This window comes from Armigeres subalbatus, chromosome 2, assembly GCF_024139115.2.
Source record: "Armigeres subalbatus isolate Guangzhou_Male chromosome 2, GZ_Asu_2, whole genome shotgun sequence".
Taxonomy (NCBI): Eukaryota; Metazoa; Arthropoda; class Insecta; order Diptera; family Culicidae; genus Armigeres; species Armigeres subalbatus.
In genome coordinates, this window is record NC_085140.1 from 399220881 (window position 1) to 399235959 (window position 15079).

General features: G+C 38.4%; 1 protein-coding gene across 9 annotated transcripts in view; it reads right to left on the reverse strand.

Moving 5' to 3' along the window:
* Positions 1–15079, reverse strand: part of LOC134213265 (protein daughterless) — a 124618-nt gene that overhangs the window by 14545 nt on the left and 94994 nt on the right. For 2 of the 9 annotated variants that reach the window (XR_009979425.1, XM_062692137.1), the window contains exons 3-9: positions 10550–10831; positions 3918–4103; positions 3415–3846; positions 2627–2701; positions 1636–2057; positions 1309–1425; positions 1102–1247 (exon numbers count right to left, since the gene is read on the reverse strand). Coding sequence is in view for 8 of the 9 variants with exons in the window: in XM_062692137.1 (XP_062548121.1) it covers positions 1102–1247; positions 1309–1425; positions 1636–2057; positions 2627–2701; positions 3415–3846; positions 3918–4103; positions 10550–10831 (1660 nt within the window). In the remaining variant the exon portion in view is untranslated. The remainder of the gene's footprint in view (positions 1–1101; positions 1248–1308; positions 1426–1635; positions 2058–2626; positions 2702–3414; positions 3847–3917; positions 4104–10549; positions 10832–15079) is intronic. The other 7 variants (XM_062692140.1, XM_062692139.1, XM_062692138.1 and 4 more) reach the window with 7 other exon arrangements.

Consider the following 15079-nt stretch of genomic DNA (forward strand, 5'->3'; position numbering starts at 1 on the left):
ATTTTCCTTGTAAAAAGGTGAACAGAACGAGTCAATATCGGTGGTATCCGCCAGTATATTAGATACAAGGCACATGTAATGAACTCTTTGGGTTCTATTCAGTGTAAAACTGTCGATTCCTGTGCATCATATTGCTTTTGTTTCGTTAGAATGTTGCAAATGAAACTACGAAACAACAATAAACGAAATTAGGCACCGTAATTACTCTCATATGCCTAATTTCGCGCACAAAGCGAAAGTCTAAAAAATGCAAAATATACATAACTTCAAACTTTTCAATAGTAATGACGAATAAACATATCCAACAGAGCAAATATTTCCATAAAGTAACCACTTTTGTACAGTGAAATCATTTGTTTACTTAGGTCATGTTCTTCGTCTAAGCACAAGTAAATATGGCAGTCGATGGGAGGACCAAATTGAAATAATTTTATTTGGTGTACTAAACCAAGCTCGTTTTTCAAACTATTTCGTGAAAAACATTCAACAACAATAATATTTTGTAATCCTCCCGATTTTTCAATTTTGACTGGTACCTAAAAATTGAAAAAAAAAATAATGTTATGATGCGCGAAGTTAGGGCGCGCGCCAAATTAGGGCACATCTCGATACTCAATCCAAAAATGTACAGTGCTGACATTTAAGTAAGCAACTGCAGGTTAAATTTCATTATTTGAAGTGGGCAGAGGGTGACGCGGGTGTGTCATGTTCGAATTACATTTAAAAAATAATAAAATATTCAACTTCCCCAGAGAAAACTGATTTGTTGCGGTTTGATTCCTTTTTAAGTTTTCTTCCCCTTTATTATTCAAATAGGTACCAACAGACAAAAAGAGATATTAATATTTGTTTTCTTTGGAATAACTACAATAACATGAATTGGCCACATTATTCTTGACAAACGGAACAATGCGTTAAAACGCAAAAGGACATCAAAGCAAGGTTTGACTCTAAGGGTCAAATAGCCTCGTATTCCATAAACTAAGTCGATCCCAAGCAACAGTGTGAATATTTCTCAAGCCAACTTTGTCAAAGTTATAGAACGGAATTCTTTAGATATCTGTTGTAAATATTGTGTTCTGAGTTCATTTTTAAACATACCTCGCACTTGTTGTTCGAGCGTCATGATCACCTCAACGGCCATATTTAGTATGCCGAGTTTGGTTTGCGGTTTGTCGGATTTGAGGTGCGACATGCACATCCGGCCCAGCTCTTTCAGTGCTTCGTTGATGTCCCGAATTCGTATTCTGAAAAGAGGTCAAACGATTAATCGAAGTCTTTATTCACAATTTAATTTCTTCAACAAACCTTTCCCGGGCATTGTTGGCCTGTCTCCGTTCTTTTTCCTTTCGATCCTTCGTCACAGGATCGATGTCATCGTCGTCGTCATCATCGTCAGCACTAGAACAACTACGTGAATTTTTACTTTAGTGGCAAACAATTCGGTAAAACAACGGAACGCCAACCGAAACAGAAGATAATTTTCCGAAATGAAAAGAAACGCAATGAAAATAAAAACAACACATTACTAAATGAATCGTTTTGAAAGGATAAAACTACATCTATCAAAAGCTACATATCTAAGTTTATTGAATTAAAAGCAAAATAAGACTAGCAAAGCACAACATCACTCACTATTTACGCTGCCGTTTGGCACCCTTGGTGGAACCTGGTACGGAACTGCTGGGTTTGGTATCTGAATCTGGAGGTTCTTTGCGTTTCTCTGCAACAATGGAATTAATTCCGTCAGTTACTTTCTTCAACAACCGTGCATTGATCATACTACTGTTGACTGCAACCGGTGTGCTAGGAAGTCGTTCGGTTTTCACTGGTACGAGTCCGGCCGCCGTCACTGGTAGATCACTGGTCGAGTCCTGGCCGTGCAGCTGTGATGAGGTGGAACCACCGCCCGAGGTACCGGGCGGAAGAATCGACGCCCCGGGCGGACCGTATGGCGAGCCACCGTCCATCGAAGAGAGCGACACGCCGACCTGTGGTTCGCAGTGATTCCGCAGGATGTTGATAGCGTCGTCCAAGCGTTCTTCCATGCGGGTGCCCTTGAAGATATAGGATGGAACGAAAGAAAAATGTCCTAATTAGGAACACTCTCATGGAATGGAAGTTTTTTTCTGTTTTATCCGCCGTTGCTAACAACTAAGAAGCCGAGTGCATAGTTTGAAAATAAAATAAAATGGCAAAAGAAATTCAAAAGATATTTATTTATCTGCGATACACACCATTTTAAGGCAGATCCTAATTTTGTTCACCGTGTTCATCTACATGTTTATAAATAGGCACGGGTCTAAACGACGAGTTCGTAATATTTATCTCATTTCGTTACACTGCTTGTCGCAAAATTTGATCTCAGTTGTAAGGTCAGAAGGTTTTGCATTCAAAATGGAAACTTTTTCCAGAAAATTCTGATATATTAAAAATAATTTTATAAAATCTTCTAAGTTTTATATTTTGAGATTTAGTTGAACAGCCCTATTTATTTTACAGTCTTTCGAGAATATACAAAGTAACAAAGGGGACATATAAAACAAGAAATTCAAACACATCAACCAGAAAACAATTTTATGGTTTGTATCCAGATCATCCACCGTCAACACCCTCAATTACTTACCGTTCCGTTCTCCGAGTGTTCCCGGAGCAGCGACACAATTGCATCGTCCAGCGGTTGAATCTCTGGCGAATTTGCCTAAACATGCCGGCATTTCGGGGTGTCGATATGAGTAGTCGTTGTTGAAGTCGTAGAGATACGAAAAAAAGAGAAACACATAAAAGAAGAAAAAACATGCATCAACAAAAAGGGTTCCAATTAAAATAGAATTTAAATTATAAGACGCAACAGTGTGGTGTGAAGGAAGTGCTAAAATACCAACGATTTGCTGGAGCGATTAACGGGGAGTTAACACAGAAAGGCAAATATGTATGTATTGCTTTGATCGATGTTATGGGTAGGATCAGTTGGGAAAATAGAACCGAATATTTAATACGTTTTGCGAAAAACAGGAATTATGCGCAATGACAAACATAATATGGAAATATAAATATCCAGATCACTGTATTGTATACGTACAATGAATAAAACAAGAAGTAACATGAGAAAAGCCATGAAATATAAAAATGAGAAGATATTCAACAAATATTTTATAAACTACAATACCACGAAATTATAGAACAGAACACATAAAACAACAGACGATGCTGAAGTAAATAAGTCTTCAGGCCAAATATTTACGATTAAGTTGACCGACGTTTCAGCCAATTTATAAACCACAGACAAGATAGCTTACATATTAAGTCACAGAAAATGCAATAACTCGTGAGCAAAATAAGCATTATCGGTGCACGCTCTCGCAGAGACAAGGTGACATAAATGAGCCAAATAATGAGCATTTTTGCAATTACCATGTGCTGCAAGCCTCGGTGCACCAGTTCGGGGGCGTAGGAACCGTTGGGTAGACCATTGAGCGCTGCGGCCGCTGCCACCGCGGCAGCCGCGGATCCTGCCGCTCCAGCCGGTCCAGCGCCGTTGTTGATCACAGGGTTGATTTGTTGCCAGGGTCCACCGGCTGCTGCGGCCGCTGCTGCTGCCGCTGCCGCCGCCGCAGCTGCCGCGGAGGACGTCGTGGCTGAGGAACCTGCACCGCCGCTGGACGACCCGGCCGTCGCACCGGAGCCGTGTATACTCGCGGCCGCGGCGGATTGCTGTTGGGCGATGGCTGCGGCTGCGGCGGCGGCTGCCGCTGCCTGCTGCTGTGATGTTAGTGGAGGGGGTGAGTTCACTGGTGTCGTTGGGTTTGAGCCGTAACTGCTAATACTCTGATCAGTGGGGTACATCTACATACCGCGAAAGGGACGGGATTAGTATCAAGGGGGCACTATCTATTGAAAGCCAATCAACTACTAACCGTTTTCAGTGCGTTGCCGACGAGGGAGTCATTTTGTACAATTGGACTATGTTGTGCATGCTGATTGTGATGTCCTGCGATTGCGTTGTAGATTGCGGGTGAGTTCTGTCCTTGGGGTCCGATCGGCGGTATCTGGGCGGTGTTACCTCGGAACGAACTCATCGGTGGAAGTGCTTGTGTTTGATTCTACAATGAAGTGAAAAAATGAGTTAGTTTGTGTTAACCCTTTTTGATAATCATAATAGTATTCAGATTAACCTTCCAACTTGTAGCATAAGAAATCATAAGCTTTTGCTCGCTACCAGTTTTAAAAATTCAAAACCATATGATTTGTTTTTTGTCAACATCAACATCAAGTATCAATTCGAATCCTTTATTCTACATATCAACTGTGTGAAACAGAGCAGCAGGGGCTATGCCCAAGGGCTTGACGATCCCTCCCCAGGCCATCTGTGAGTTGTGGTGCCTGCCTAGGATGTGCACTATGGAGAATCAGGTGGCCGAAAAAAAAAATTTACTTTCTCCAATTCGTAATTCAAGTTGACTTACTAAATGCTAATGTTTTGGAGCATTAAACCCCAGAATATCAGCACTCTAAGCCATATGATTATCAAGATATAGGCATCAGAACTGGGGCCCTCCTTAGGCGCGCGGTAAGACGCGCGGCTACAAAGCAATACCATGCTGAGGGTGGCTGGGTTCGATTCCCGGTGCCTGTCTAGGCAATTTTCGGATTGAAAATCGTCTCGACTTCCCTGGGCATAAAAGTATCATCGTGTTAGCCTCATGATATACGAATGCAAAAATGGTAACTTGGCTTAGAAACCTCGCAGTTAATAACTGTGGAAGTGCTTAATGTGAACACTAAGCTGCGAGGCGGCTCTGTCCCAGTGTGGGGATGTAATGCCAATAAGAAGAAGAAGAAGAAGAAGAAGGCATCAGAACTAGACACTTTTTAGTTCTTGAAAAAGCAATGCATTATTCAACTGCCAATATCTTCGGCTCTTCTTCTTCTTCTTATTGGCATTACATCCCCACACTGGGACAGAGCCGCCTCGCAGCTTAGTGTTCGTTAAGCACTTCCACAGTTATCAGCGAGGTTTCTAAGCCAAGTTACCATTTTTGCATTCGTATAACACGATGATACTTTTATGCCCAGGGATGTCGAGACAATTTCCAATCCGAAAATTGCCTAGACCGGCACCGGGAATCGAACCCAGCCACCCTCAGCATGGTCTTGCTTTGTAGCCGCGCATCTTACCGCACGGCTAAGGAGGGCCCCTGTTGTTGCTCTAGTAGTCTCATTATGGTCAATCCCATAAGAAAACAATGGGATTTGCCGTAATAGGAACCAAAATTAAGAAAAGTGCATCAACTGGTACATGCGTTTCTATTATGGATTAAGCAATTTTGGGGACTATCACGAATTTTAACGCGGTTTTCACATTTGTTCTAAGGAGCATGAAAGAAAACCGTCTATAAAATTCAACCTCTAGTCACAACAAGTACGTTGGTCCAGTTCATCTCATTTTACAAACTTTTAATATGTAATAAGATGAATCGTTGTAAATATCATACTAAAGGGAAGCTCCGGCATTATACACAAGAGCGTGAGAGATGAATACAATGAAAGACAAAGTAAAAGGTAAAATGTGAATATGATGTCAAATTTCAATTTTTATGTTCTACTCATCGAACAATTTGTTTAGTTGTTTTTTTTTCGTGATACAAATAAAAATGATGTCAATATTTTTGTACAAATCTTATCATCGATTTCTTCGGATAGGTACCCATGTTTATAGTTCCATTTAATTGCTTTAATTACTGGAATACATCTTAAGTAAAGAAAATCTTGAACGCCAGTCCTTTACCTTAATCTACTCTCCCGCTCTTAAGAATTCGTTTGCGAAAATCGTCTAATGAAACAATAAGAATATCATTGTTTTATAATCTTAAATTTCTTTCCCACTCGATTTTAATATTCCATTGCCTATCATCGAATAAACCGCGAGTAAATACTTCAGTTTATCAACCTCAACCGCACAAAAGACAAGTTGCAAAATTCTAAAACAAGTATTGCGGATCTTTTCAAAATTTTCCACTTTACGGATTCCGCAAAGTTCTTCCGCAGCTGACAAAATTCTATCAGAAGTTTGAAAATCTTTAATACACTGAAGCAAAAATCTGATATTTGGCGTTGTCATCGTAGAATGCCATGCGGTAGTTTAAAAGTTGAACTGGAACGAATAAAGTTTTTTTTCTGAAACAGCAATATCGAATTAAAATAATTGTCCTTCAAAATGCATTAAAAAGCAACCACAAACCTTTGTGCCGATGTTTCTCTTGCCTTATCCGCCGAAAATATGAAGAGATGTTTGTTGCAAACTCTACAAACTGTGATTATTTATATATTTCAATAACAAATCTGAAATCATTTCGTTTCTTTTTATTAAAATATTGACATCGCATTGATTATTATTAAAAACTTCATCTGGATGCTTTATTAGATGCACGGCAGATGATCATTGCCCTTATTTTTCTTATTGGCCTTACATCCCCCCCTAGAACACTGTCGCCTCGCAAGTTCATTTTTCCATTCGCATATCATGAGGCTTTTATGGCCAGGGAAGTCGAGAAAATTTCCCACCCGAAAATTTCCTAAACAGGACCAGTAATCAAACCGAGCCACCTTCAGCATGGTCTTGACCTGGGTCTTGCCTTGTATCTGCGCATCTAACTGCACGGCTGAATGATAATCGTTTATTTTCACAGTTCGAATAATAGGAATGGGCGATACCGATACGATATATCAGGAATCGATATTTTCACTCCGATAAATCGATATTTCGTATCGATTTTTTATGTTCGATATTTGACCGTAGCTGATATTGGATTTCGATGTGTTTTTATTTAGGAGACATTATCCGTAATACAAAAAAGTGGAAAATATTACAAATATCAGATACAATCCGTTAAAAATAGCGAAAGTGTAATGTGTGGTGTGATATTGTATCTAATTTTTAAATTTTTCCTAATTTTTTTTTGCTTGTGCTTTACATTTTGCGAACGTATCGTTATATCGGAATATCGATCTTTTAGCTAATCAGCGCCGATATTTTTCGACATCGATATACCGACAATCAAAACATCGATCCGGCAATATCGATATTTTTCCGAAAAACGCCCATTCCTAAATAATCTAGAATTCTCTGTCAGCCTACTGAGATTGAATTTCAAATTTCTACTTATTAGCTTATTATTGTGGATTTAGTCGAAGGATGGATTCCAACGAAATTTTGCCTTGGGTTGTTTCAAATCTCCGTTCAAATCTAGGGAGAATGTCCTTGCATTCGACTGATGCAGATGCTATTACAAATATTTTATTGTTTTATTATTGTTTGAAATGAAGCTATGTAATTGTAAATGCATAATACCTGGCACAATGCATGTGCAATATGTATTTAAATCTCAGTAGATCACATTTTCCGTCTATCGAAACTGTTTATAAATATTTCAAACTTTCTTGCAAATTTTTTCACTTGCAAAACCTTCGTACTCTACCCTTCGACACGTCGCGACGCCCAGCCGAGCTCAGAGTCGGCAGCAAAAGCACGTGGGACAGCTGTCAAAATTAATCAAAACAAACAGCGATGAAAGTGCGGGAACAGTGCAAGGATCTTCCATATGCTTTACGCCGATGCGAGCAGTGAATAGAAAGTGTCAATTCAAAGGGCATGCCGTGTAGCTCTCTCACTCTTTCATCGACCGACAATTTCAACGTCGATTAGATGGACCGGCGATTTCAAACCGTCGGGTCCAGTCCTCAATTCAACGTACAATAGTATGCTGGCATTTCAAATGCCTACACAGAAAAAATAAAGAACCTAAAAAAAGTTTAAAAAACTCAACTTTGAGTACGAAGTTCAAATTTTTAACTCAATATTAGGTAGTTTTCTCACTCCCTCTCATGAATGATATTATAAACAAACAGAGCTGCATCGACCCAACGTGTGCTGCTCCGTGGAAGAAGCCAAATTTGAGTTGTTTTCATCATAGTCTCGAGTGAGTGAAAATAACATAAATTTGAGTTGGTGAAACTTCATAGTGGGTGAAAATTCAACACGGGAGTAAAGGCCGGATTTTTTCGCATTTTACTTATTTTTGGCTTCTTCCACGCAAGGGCGAATTTGAGTGAAAGGAACCGTAAGGTGAGTTGTTTCGCGGTTCCGTGTAGAGGAACTGGGGGTAGGACGCCCACGTTAAAGAAAATGCCGTTTTTATCAATAAAAACCACCAGTTCAGCCTGATTTCACCAGTGCAAACTGAAGCACAGCTTATCTGCTACTGACTACTGACTGCCTACATTAAGGCAATTAATCGAATGTTTCAGCTGTTTCGGCCATACGATGGGAAATTCTCATACAAATGGGCGGCCAAAAATATTTTTTCAATGAAAACTGTTTCTATACAACATATATTATGTCAAGGAATATTTAAGAACCTTTTTTAACCCTTTAAGGGCCATTGTTAACCCTTCAAAAAATGTCGTACGCGACAAAACATTTTTTTTTTTTTTTGTTTGTTTCCATTGCATCAAATAGCATACAATCATATTTATAGTAATAATTTTGTTTATTTTCTAATCATTACGAGGTATAGAGAATAAAAACCACAATTTTCAAGAAAACTTTGATTGCAGCATTCTCGAAAAAGCGCAAATATGCGCAAGCGAATCACTCACTAGAAGGTAGTACTAGGGTTATATTTCAATCCCCCATTTATAGATGAGGGGACATTTGGGGACATTAGGCTTGCGGGACCATTTTATAGCAAAGAATAATATTAATTAAAGTTTTCCTTCTACAACTTTTCGATATCAATCTTCGCGTTTAAGGATTTAAGCATTTAAATGGTATATAAAACCTTATATTTGGAGAAAAATTGACTTCATGACATATAAATCAAAGTAAGGAACGCTTTTTATTTTTAGCAGCTTTTTTCACTTCGCGGAATAAACATAGCGCTTCAATATTTCCGATTCTCTTATGTAGGGTATATACTTTCATATCTAGACCAACATTTGAAAAGGGCGTAACATATAGCTTTATATGTATACGAAGAATAAGAAGGAATAAATTTTGGCTGTTACGCTCTTTTCAAATGTTGATCTAGATATGATATATAAATTAGACAAATTGGAGATAGTAAATTTTTCGATTAATGGCCACCCCTTCCCCATAGTGCATGGGCGTCAGAAGTTTGAGGGCCCTTAAAATCGTATCAAGACCAATTTTGACGACAATTTCGTGTGGCACATAAAGAATACGAGTAAGCAACATGACTCAGGCTTAATTTTTAGTTTATCAATCTATAACAGTGATAGAAAGACTAAATGCCACCGAGCCAAAATTGCATCAAAACATGCAAAAATCATTTTTTCGAGTTTTTCATGTATAATTAGAGTAAAATCATGAAATTATGCATCTAATGGCTAAATTTTCCATTGCTTTATCGTTGAATCGTAAAATAATCACAATGAGGATATTTAGCTTTATTCAAGGGTGGCGCGTTTTGACCCCTATGGGCGTGCTACCCGCACTTCCCCTACTACGATTGAATTTCAAATTCGTTATCATTTTTTCTATTATTGTCATTCTTAAATATTTTAGTTTATTTCATTATTTTTATCATGAAATAAGAAATACGTTCCACTTTATCCATCAATGTAATCAACAAATGCAAATGCTTTTTTCGGACTCACTTTATTCCCCCAGATATAAATCGGAAATAAACTATCGACTACACATATTTTGTTTACACACGCTCGCTTGTGAGACGTTAAAATTTGAAAATTTAAATATCGTACATATATTTCTACAATTTATTCACACGTTTTGGGTTTTCGTGCCGAATACACATCACTATACTTGGCGACAAGGGAGAGTTGTTGGTTTGGTAACTCTTATAGTTAGTAGTAGATTCCTCTATTTATAATAACCATAATTATCGGTTGTGTAAGGCACTGCATATTGTAAAATAGGAATATGCGGATTGCGGAGCTATCAATTATCTTTGCGAAGTTCTATGTTATTCAGGGATTTGGCAAACAAATATCATGAGAATTAAAGCATTATAAATTTACAAATTTTGTTGCAAAACCTTGATATTAGTAGTGATTAAAATTATTTTCTCATGCTTCTATCGAACTAACGCAAATGTTGATACATTGAAGATTTGAAATGATTTTCTTAGAGATCTCCCATTGCCTAAATTTGTTTTGGCTAAATTTGTTTTTGTTTGAAACATTTCTTTTGTGAACAATTTTGAAATTATTAAGCTGATAAAAGCATTAGAATAAGAAGTGAGTTAAAAACATATAAGCCTAAACATATTTTCCATAAATAGAGGAAAAGTTTTTAATTTCATTTCGTTTTCTATTATTCTTGTTGTGTGTTTATGACTAATTATTTTTATTATAGCGAAAATATATGTGTATGGGATGGTATTTTTCTTTTGTTGAAATATTAAATATGTATATATTGCCTCCAACCATTTTTTAATGGCAATTGTTGAACTTTGTATGGGGAATTTATGAAGATTTATTTGCTGCCACGAATCGTTCGAATACTCACTTGGTTTAAATGTCCATCCATGTGGGGAACGCCGACCGGCGACATTGCGTACTGTTCATGGCTGTGCTGTGGTCCACCGAGATGTGCGCCGTGACCTACGTTGTGATATGCGGAACCTGCCGAGTGAGGCGCGTACGCACCGCTGGACGATGAGGGATACCAGGAACCGCCGGGCGCATCGTAATACGCATCCGGCTGGTACAGGCCGCCGCCCGCCTTGGGCGATGTGTACCTCTGACCTCCGGACACCGGGCTTTCGTGAGTATATTCCTCGGGCGTGTACTGCAACGAACAAGAAGAAAAGAACGAAAAGAAATCAGATTCCTGTTTGGCGCTGGATGTGCGAGAACATTGAGGGTGGTCGGCCATGATGGGCGATCAGCTGACAGAGACACAACAGCAAGTATCAAATCACGAACCCGCTCTGATCCCATTACTGGCTGGTTGTCGTTGCGCTACGCGACCGTCTGGAGCGTCATCGATCCCCAATCAGGTTCGGGAGGGAACGTAACTCGATACAAACTTTATCGCTTGGATTATTTTTAGAGCCCGCAATTTTCAACCACTTCTCAGACAATGGCTGACATAAGTACGGCTGCTTTACAAAAAAGGAAGATCCTACATGAATGATCGTCAAACGTAGTTTTCTTACTCGTCCGTCAGATCCTTCTTTCGCTGCGGAGGATATTATATGTCTGGCCAGTAGTGGCTTCATTCTAATGAGTGTTGCAGTGTAAGGATAGTGTGGGTAAAAGACTGTGTAGGTTTATGAACTTTTCCGATCGAAGGTCTTTCAACTCTTTTTCGGTTTTTGGTTCTGCCCTTGTTTTGGCCATTCGTGAACTGTGTGTATGCTTGTAATTATTTGTTTGCTATCTGTAATATGGGTTCAAGCGCCACACAAATTGATTCGAAAAAAATACTCTAATAACGTATCAACAGTTCTAGTTCAATAAAATTTTCTTGATTGTGATGTATAGATTTGTATGAAGGGCTCTTGTAATTTTGATCGAAATTTTTACAAATATGTTCAATGTAGATGTGCAATCATAACTGCGACAACTTGATACAAATGTTAATTGGGTATGGAAACAAACTCTCGTTTAATTTAACCGTTCTAATAGTGGGATTCATTTTTTAATTTTCATTTTATAACTTTTTTGGATCTAATCGATTATGACCTTGAAATTTGACACGGCCATTACGCTCTCCATTCAATCCATTTCATTCTACTGATGTTTCTAGCGAAAAGAATAGAATTTTCTGCTAATCTCATTAGCTGACTAAAATAATATAGATGAAGAGATGTCTCGCCGTTTCAATATTCAAGATCAAGTTTATATGTTCGACTAAAGCAGACATGTATTTAACTTGTCAATCCTATTAAAAGTGTATAAACCTTTTTTACAGCGTTAGCCGTTAATCGACTACATATTATGTAGGGTATTAACCCTTCAGAAAAAGTTAGGATCATTTAGAACAAAATCCTTGAAAATATTCAAATTCAATTAAACTTTCGATGACCGCTAACATTTGATGATCAATGGCATTAAATCACTCATATCTCTCGCATTTGGTGGCTTCGAAATTTATTCAGAACGTTAATACCTTGATTGATGAACTATTTTTAGCAGATACCTCCCAGCACTAATCCAAACCTTTGAAACCCACCGCCATTCACAAGTTAGCGCTAACTAGTATACAGATGAGCCAATCAACCATGGTGATCAACCATCATTAGAAAACGGCAACCGCTGCTCTGAGAACGCGAATCACGAAACAAAGAATCTAGCTTTGCGAAAAGATCATCACGCCAATAAATTCGAACCGGACGACCGGTTAGAAAGGGGACACCCAACCGGCGGGCGGCGGCAGTGGCTTGAGTAGAGCTGTGATAAACATCACGAAGCACCCCGGTTGTAGAACCAAACAAACCAAACATAAAACCCCTCTGGTGTTGGGTGAACCTTGGAACCATAAAGCATCCATCGATTGGAGGGAATCGTGTCGTCTCCGTACTCCGTACCCAACTGGCCGACTGTTTCTAGTCGGATATTGGTACAGTAGCAGGAAAAAAAACTTTTTGAATCAAATATTAATAATCACCTATTTTTAATATGTAAAGATTTTTTACATCTAGGTAACTAATGATTCTTTCTTGATAATATATATGGAAATTGAAATTGCAATCAAACAAAACTTGGCAACTGAAACCTGACCAATCTTTTTTCTGATGATTTGTAATGTGGCAAGGAACGAATATATTTAAATCGTGTACTAATATACAGCTCGAACTGGCGAATGAAGATGCTGTGAAATATGGCATTAAATTAACAAACTGGAAAGGCTTTATTTTTTTCCACCGCCGGATCTCATTTCTAACTTAGTCAACGAACGAACGACCGTAAAAAACATCATAAGCTGAGTAGCAGATAAATAGACACAGCGAAACAAAAAGGGCGTGCTACGCTGGGTTATCTCGCCCGAACCAGAGAACGCCGGCAACGCCGTATCTCGCGCGGGTCTCTTTTGTCACCACCCGTTGTCGCACGATGAACTGAAACTAATTTTCATACTTGACAAATTTCCGATATTAATCATAATCTCGGGCAGAAAAAAAAATCCTCTGGTGGAAGATACTCAGGAAAAAAAAGGCATCAACACGGTTGTTCTTCGGTTCTTCTTTGGCCTGTTCTTCACCAGCATTCACTTACTATAGACATCGATTATCTTAATCGGCTCAAAGGAGAGACCCCCTTGATGTTATAGAACGGATAGAATGGTTTTTTCGGTGACTTTCTGCATTGAAAAAGGGGAGAACAGTAAAACTTGAAACCATTTTTTACTCTTTCGCCAGAATACGGAATAGAAAACCAATAACATAATAATAACAATTAATGCTATGATATATAATTTATTTTATTTTATTAAAAAATAAATGTTATTTCTTCATAACAGTAGATAGCTCAACTGTCTAAGACGAGTTTAGTCATTTCCTTTCAATTGTACTACGTTTTGTTATCTTTACAGATACGTATTTCGATCTCAACTGTGATGCCGTCTTCAGTGTCGCGTACTTGGCTCGAATTAGTCGAGTCGGCAAGATATTCCACTAACAAGCCTAATAATTTTCTTACAGTAAATCATTCAATTCGAATGAGATCCCATGGCATCATAGAAATATATGGTGAATATAAATGAAAGATTTTGAAATGAGGCTAGGAATGTTCCGATCTTGGGCTAACGAGATTGATTGGAATTAGAATCCTAGATTTTTAGTTTATTTGGAAAAACCAGATATCTAGAAACCAGATATCTGGATATCTAAGACAGTAGCTCCATTTTTAGCTAAGACTATCAAAAGCTGAGAATATTAAAATAATTGTGATTCCTAATAAGAACTTTGAAATACCGAAGAAAATCTAGATTACAAAATACCAAATAAATGCTGATTTTCTGATCAACAATGTTGTGCATAAACCGACTCCTAAATTCTACAATTTGACGAATCGAGCCAAGGCAGCTAGTGGAAAAAGTCCTTAGGTCATATGATTGCCTACAACGTGCTTGGCGATCTTTTGACAGTATCCTAGATCTAAACATTTTCCAATCGGTCTTTGCACATGAGCTACCCTGTCGCTTCGATTGATGTTGCACTTCAATTCATCATCAAAAAGAACTGTTTATCATTTCTGAATACTATACTATAACTGAATACCAATAAAAAATTGAGCAATCAGAAGTCCTTTCTTCTTATTCTTCAACGATATCAGGGGCTTCCGGACAACGGATGACACCGGAAGAACAATCCCACTGCAATCGCGCTCGTCTTCTAATTGATCAATCCCCAATATTTTCTTTTGTATTCTACGAAATTACTTGTAAGGATCATTTTTTATACAGTGAACTCTCCCTTACTCGATATTAAGGGAACCATCGAGTTAGGGAGGTATCGAGATAGGGAATACGTTTATATTTGGCCAAATGGCGTTTGGTCTTACCCGTCACGCTGGGTAGACACTTTTACGCGGTGTGTTACGGGGTAAGATCTACAGATCTACAGCTACAGGCAAATCCTGACCCAACGAATACCTTCCTAATTATCCAACTCCGTGGTACTGGTAGAAGGTAGAAGCACATCAACACTTCCTTCCTCTCCCTAGTTACGGTGAAGATGGGCGTGGCCAGGAGTAGTAATCCGTATGATTTTGTTATTTTTTTTTTCTAAGACTGGAATCAAGGACCATGATTCTGATGCGATTTGACACACGCATGATTTGAATCGCCGATAAGATTTGAGAATTTGAGATTTACCAAAACTGGTTAAAATATGTTTCCTTATTAGGTGAAGTGAGAAGTGACATGTTCCAAGTGAATAGTGAGCAGCGAGAACTGAGAAGTGAGAAATGAGATTTTAAAAATAAATACAGAGTAGTGAGATGTGTGCAGTAACATGTGAGTAGTGGAAAGTGAGAAATAAGAAGTGTGAAGTCAGTGGTGGAAAGTGAGAAGTTATAGTTGCGAAGTGAA